At 27.0% G+C, this 5,542-nt stretch overlaps 1 protein-coding gene across 1 annotated transcript; it reads right to left on the bottom strand.

Moving 5' to 3' along the window:
• Nucleotides 1–387: 387 nt before the first annotated feature.
• Nucleotides 388–4,944, bottom strand: LOC113362837 (UDP-glucuronosyltransferase 1-9-like). Its single transcript, XM_026605337.1, has 12 exons — nt 4,906–4,944; nt 2,905–2,990; nt 2,587–2,710; nt 2,261–2,414; nt 2,014–2,186; nt 1,864–1,956; nt 1,594–1,798; nt 1,415–1,536; nt 1,222–1,348; nt 910–1,130; nt 621–839; nt 388–536 (listed from the first exon to the last, which is right to left on the bottom strand). The coding sequence occupies exons 2-12, from the start codon at nt 2,978–2,980 to the stop codon at nt 488–490; spliced, it is 1,563 nt and encodes a 520-aa protein (XP_026461122.1). The 5' UTR covers nt 2,981–2,990; nt 4,906–4,944; the 3' UTR covers nt 388–487.
• Between the last annotated feature and the right edge of the window lie 598 nt (nt 4,945–5,542).

The raw sequence follows: 5,542 nt of genomic DNA, 5'->3' as shown, positions 1-5,542 counted from the left end.
AATTAATTTAAATGCAAGTTTTATAATTTAATATTTTTGCTGTAAGCTTATGAAATAATATAAAGCATTGCATACTTTATTTATCATTTTGTAAATAATGATAAGTTATGATAGTAGTTATGTGAAAATAAAATAGATAAAACCTTGCAGAGGGAAGGGATATGTTGCTATATATATATACATACATACACACATATATATATATATATATATATATATATATATATATATATTGTATATACATGCCCATATAAAAACGTCCATTTTGTTAAAATATTGTAATAAGAGTAATTATTAATTGGGTCCAAAAAATATTAGGTTTTTCAATAAAAATTTATTTTATACTTTTACAAAACAAGAAAATACAAAATTTATTTCTCTCCAAAATCAGTTCAACTTATAAAGAATCTCCAGTATTCTGAATAAGTGCTTGGATCTTTGGTAATATTCCTGTCAATAATTTTTGATCTTAAATCATGTTTTAATACTAATTCTTTTTTTTACGAATGTCTTTTGGCGTCGATTTCATGCACGACCTAGAAGGAAATGTAAAGTAACAAACAAACCACTTAATTATATTAGCAACAATTATCATCAATCTATTATTATATTTTATTTACCTGAATGCCATTTTACAGGTAAAATACAGGACAAACAGAATGCCTAGAACCACAGCTCCCACAAATCCGATAACATCAAACAACCAGATTTGGTACCATTTTAGGAATTTACCAGGTGTCCGCAGTTGTGGAGCGCCTTGATGACGCAAAACGTACTCTGTCCAGAAAACTGCAGTATCTAAGGGTGGCGCCGGACGGTCTTTGAATTGTTTTGATACTCTGGAAGGTAAAAAACATATCAGTCAACATTAATTCTTTAATATCCTGATGAAACAGATAGTTATTTTACTTGAGAGCAGTTTCCTTGAATTTTTTGTCAGTCAAAACTTCATTTAGGGATTTTTCAAACTTTTCTTCAATTTCTTGCACGTTCACCATGAGTGCGATGCCTCTTCGAACGTAATTTTTGATATTTGATAATTGATCACCAAACATTGGGACTCCAATCATTGGAATTCCACAGTAAACTCCTTCCATTGTGCCCAAGAGACCGCCATGAGTTACAAACACCTGGAAAATGGAAATGTAGTCACAGGTGATATAAAATTTTGGTACCACTTGACGAATATTATATATCCACAAATTCAATTTGTGGTCTTACCTTAACATTTGGATGAGCAAGAATATCTCTCTGCGGTAACCATTTTTGTGTTACCACGTTTTTAGGCAAAACTAAACCTGGTGGGAAGTTTTTAGGGTTTGCTTTCCATAAAACCAAATGAGGTTTTCTAAAAAAATTATATAAAATTTTCAGTTTATGCTTTTAGACTTCATAAATGATTTCATATTGTTACTTGGCAAATGCAGCGAGCATGGCTTCTAAAGATTGTCTAGGAATAGTCTCGGATTGAATCATTGATCCAAAACTGAAGTATATCACACCTTGCTTAGCATCATCAAGGAGTTTTTGGATATCCTGTTGAATCAATTTGGATATTAACCATTCGGTCTATTTTAAGTAGTGATCTGTTACCTTTGGCAAAGGACTTGGTTCTGGAGTAATGTGAATTCCACCGACTTCGACGTGTGCAGGAACTCCTGGTCTGGACCCTGTTAAACTGAAATGACTGTTGGATAAAAGTAAACTAGCACTTCGGCTCAAATCATACAAATCAGGAGTTTGTGGCAACACTTCTCGTGCCACACGTTGTGAGGGAATTCTTGATACGTAATGATACCTGAAATGGAATTAAAATTTTTATAGTAAAAACTAACTTGCGTCTATTTTTGTAGTTGGTCGTACCCGAAGAAAATTCCAATGTGCATCAAGAAGTTACCAGTGCGTTCCCAAAAGTCCATTTTATCAGGATATGATGTCAACATCAAAGGAGAAGTACTACAGGAATAAATAACATGAACACATATTTGGATGTATACCAGGATAAAATTTTACCTTGGCAATATTGGCATATCAATCTGTTCTGCCATCCAGTCGAAAGGAGTTGCACACGACATGGAAATCCAAGGAGTTTTGAACTTGTCAACAAAACTCAAAAAGCAATCGGTACCAAAAGTTTCTGTTATGATCAAATCATACTTTTCATTGGATTTAGCTAATTCTTGGAACTACAATAAAAGAAATTATCCAGTTTTCAAACGGATAAAATATACTGAGAGATCGAAATGCATAATTTTCTTACCTGTGGTGTGTGCAATAGATTTTTGCACAGTTCAGCTCCTGCCATAGTCCATATAACCAGGGCTCCACCCATGAACCCCATTTGAGTGACGAAGGAGTAACTTACATTGTTTACGAAGTCTGGTAAGGTTCCTGCCAAACTAATATCTTTGTAACTGAAATAAATACATAGCAAAATTAATAAAATAAATTTCTTAATTTATTAAATATTTCAATAATGTTCAGTTATAATTTATATTGTTAAATACTTCAATAACAATTTATGTAGATGTTATATTTTTTATCAAGTTTTTTTATTAATAGTTATCTCTTATATGCAGGTCTTACTTTGGCAAAGGAGTTTTTCTTGGAAAATGACCAACGACAGTGACTTCATGTCCACGATTTGCTAAAGCTTCCAATAGAGCCTTGTTTGGAGTCCAGTGACTGTGACCATTTAATGGAAAAATACCTAGAAAAATTTTTAATTTATTCTGATGAAATGATATAGTTTTGTGGAAGTGATCATGATCCTGGAAGAAGGCCAGGAAGAATTTATAAACCTCATGGAACTTTTGGTAAGCATCAAGAAGGTAAATTTATCTTAAATTTGATAAAATGGTATATTAATTACTCCTTATTGGGATGTTGTTACTAATTTCATACCTAAAATTTTAGCACACTCTCCATACTGAGTCGATAATAGTGATATTGCTGCTACTGCCAAGAAATAACGCAACATCTTGCTGGATCTGAAAAAAATGGCAATTAAGTGGAAGAAGTTAAATAATTAAAAGAAATTTTAGGTAACTTGGCTAGTCATTAGTGTCGATATATTAGTTTGAAAACCACTGTCTTATTATTAAAAGTATTTTAATAATAATTTTGAACATAAGCCATATTTAAATTTAAATTTCTAAACCGTCGTTTTGTGATTCAAAATTTACTTCCGCATCAATAAGCGCAGCTCCTATTTGGGAACATATTCGTTATTTATTTATTATTATTTTGAAACAGATTTCTATAATAAATAATTAAAATATATATAAAAATAACTGCATTTGTAGAACAGAATAAATTTATTTTAATTAATTTTAATAATAATATAATTAAGATTTTAATTCAAATTATCAGTACATTTAAACCTTTTAAATTCTTGAATATACAAAAGCGTTCAGAATACATTACATTTTATGACAAAAAAATCTGCAAAGTAATCGTTGAAATGACTTTAACTGTTTTTTTCTTTGAATTTGATTTCAATTAAAGATTCAGTAAATTTTTATATTATTTTATGGTAAATCATATAAAAATATTATAAATATATTAATAAATTGAATTGAATAATTGATTTATTCAATTGTTATGCTAAATGTTGCGAAAATAAAAAAGTCTTAGAAAAAGAACAAAAAACCTAGTTAATAATTATAACATGTATATATTAGGGTGGTCCTTAATATAAATATTTTCGGTTTTATTTGCTCCCAGGGCCTCCAATGCTCCCAAATTGATAAAAAAATATCTCTGAAAGTTTTAACTCCTCTCCAACCAAAGTATTTAATGGAAATAAATAACATAAGTAAAATTCCATTTGTTTTTCAGAATTTTATAACTTAGTGAATCAAAATTTTGATAATAACATTGTATTTGATTAGTTTGATCATAAATAAAAAAATTACAACAAAAATTTGATGTATTTTATATAATAAGTATTTACCAAAAAGCCAAAAATTTTAGTTGAAGTGCGGATTATTTTAAAGTTAATATTAAAAACTTAAACTTTCAGAGATTTTTTATCAATTTGGAAGCTTTTGAGTTCCTGGGAGCAAGGAAATTCGAAAACATCCATATTAAGGACCACCCTAAAATATATTTACTAAGTAAACTAAATAGTTAGAAATGCATGTTAACGGTTTAATAAAAATAAATGTTTACATAATTAATTATATTTATACAAATTAATAATTATAATTATTAATTTGTATATATATAGTTAATATGTAATCAATTTTGCTTATTAATAAAATATAGTTAATATGTAATCAATTTTGTTTATTAATAAACAAAATTGTTTACATATCAACTATATTTATACAAATTAATAATTATAATTATTAATTTGTATAAATATAGTTAAACAATTTTGTTTATTAAACTGTTAACATGCATTTCTAACTATTTTGTTTATTTACAATTAGTACATATATTAGGGTGGACCTTAATATGGATGTTTTCAAATTTCTTTGCTCCCATAATAATGATTAATTAATTAATTTTATATAAATAACAAATTATTAACTAATTTTTTTGTCACAATACAAAATGTTGTGTAAATATTTTTAATTATAACGTTAACATGTGACTTTGTTTTTTTCTTCAAAGAAATTTCTTTATTTAATAATAACATTATTTATAATATTTATTTATTTAGGAAGCACAGTATTTAATAAATATTAACATTTTGATTTTAGTTTAGGATATGAATTTTAAATTAAATTAACACTAAATATAAACAAATTCAAAATTGTACTTTATACCAACTAGACACTTTTTGTAACTGAATTAATCTGTACTTAATATTTTTATTATTTGTTCACAATTCACATTACAATTTAATCTCATCAATTACATAACTACAAGTAAATATCGAGTTTATCAATCACTTACAACAAGATTTTTATTTCTTTATAAATACTGATTCCGCCACGTTGTGTCTTTTGTGTTTAAACCTCAACTAATTATTTCAAGACTTTTCTAAGACCTCACAAAACATTTCGTGTGTACTGTGTATATCTCTATTTCAAATACTAATACATGTTTTTTGACCATCGGGAATGTTTGATTCTAATTTTTTTGAGAGTGGTGGTAATTGAAAAAGATTCATAATATTGTATATATATATATATATATATTATATATATATATATATATAATGTAGAATGATTATTTATCTAGCCTTGTTGATAATTTAAATTTATGACATTGATCATGATGACTGGACAGTTTAAAGGTTGTAGCAAAAATTATATAATCAAATTATGATAAACCCATTTGGTGTCTTCCAAAATCAAAATAAAACTAGTTAAATCAAGTATTTATTTTTTCGTACCTATAACTTGCAAACTGCTCAGATATCATAAGTAACTATTGAGTAAATTGAAGTAATATATTTAATCATAATAAAAAAAAAACTATATGTTGTATTAATTATATAATTTTAATAAATATAATAATTGCATGAGCTTTTTCAAATCTTTACACAGTTTATTTATGATATTGCATTGAATTTATTTATAATATTATT

This window comes from Ctenocephalides felis, unplaced genomic scaffold, assembly GCF_003426905.1.
Source record: "Ctenocephalides felis isolate EL2017-DRISC unplaced genomic scaffold, ASM342690v1 CF-g0.4_SCAFFOLD_00236, whole genome shotgun sequence".
Lineage (NCBI taxonomy): Eukaryota > Metazoa > Arthropoda > Insecta > Siphonaptera > Pulicidae > Ctenocephalides > Ctenocephalides felis.
Note: the sequence above shows the minus strand (reverse complement) of the source record. Positions and strands in the feature narration are given on the sequence as shown.

Excerpts from the sequence above, each read along its gene's own strand:
- LOC113362837 (XM_026605337.1), bottom strand. The coding sequence starts at position 2,980 with ATGTTGCGTTATTTCTTGGCAGTAGCAGCAATATCACTATTATCGACT. Across the intron at positions 2,415-2,586 it reads AGAAAAACTCCTTTGCCAAA|TTACAAAGATATTAGTTTGG; the intron begins GTAAGACCTGCA and ends TATTTATTTCAG. Across the intron at positions 537-620 it reads ACCTGTAAAATGGCATTCAG|GTCGTGCATGAAATCGACGC; the intron begins GTAAATAAAATA and ends ATTTCCTTCTAG.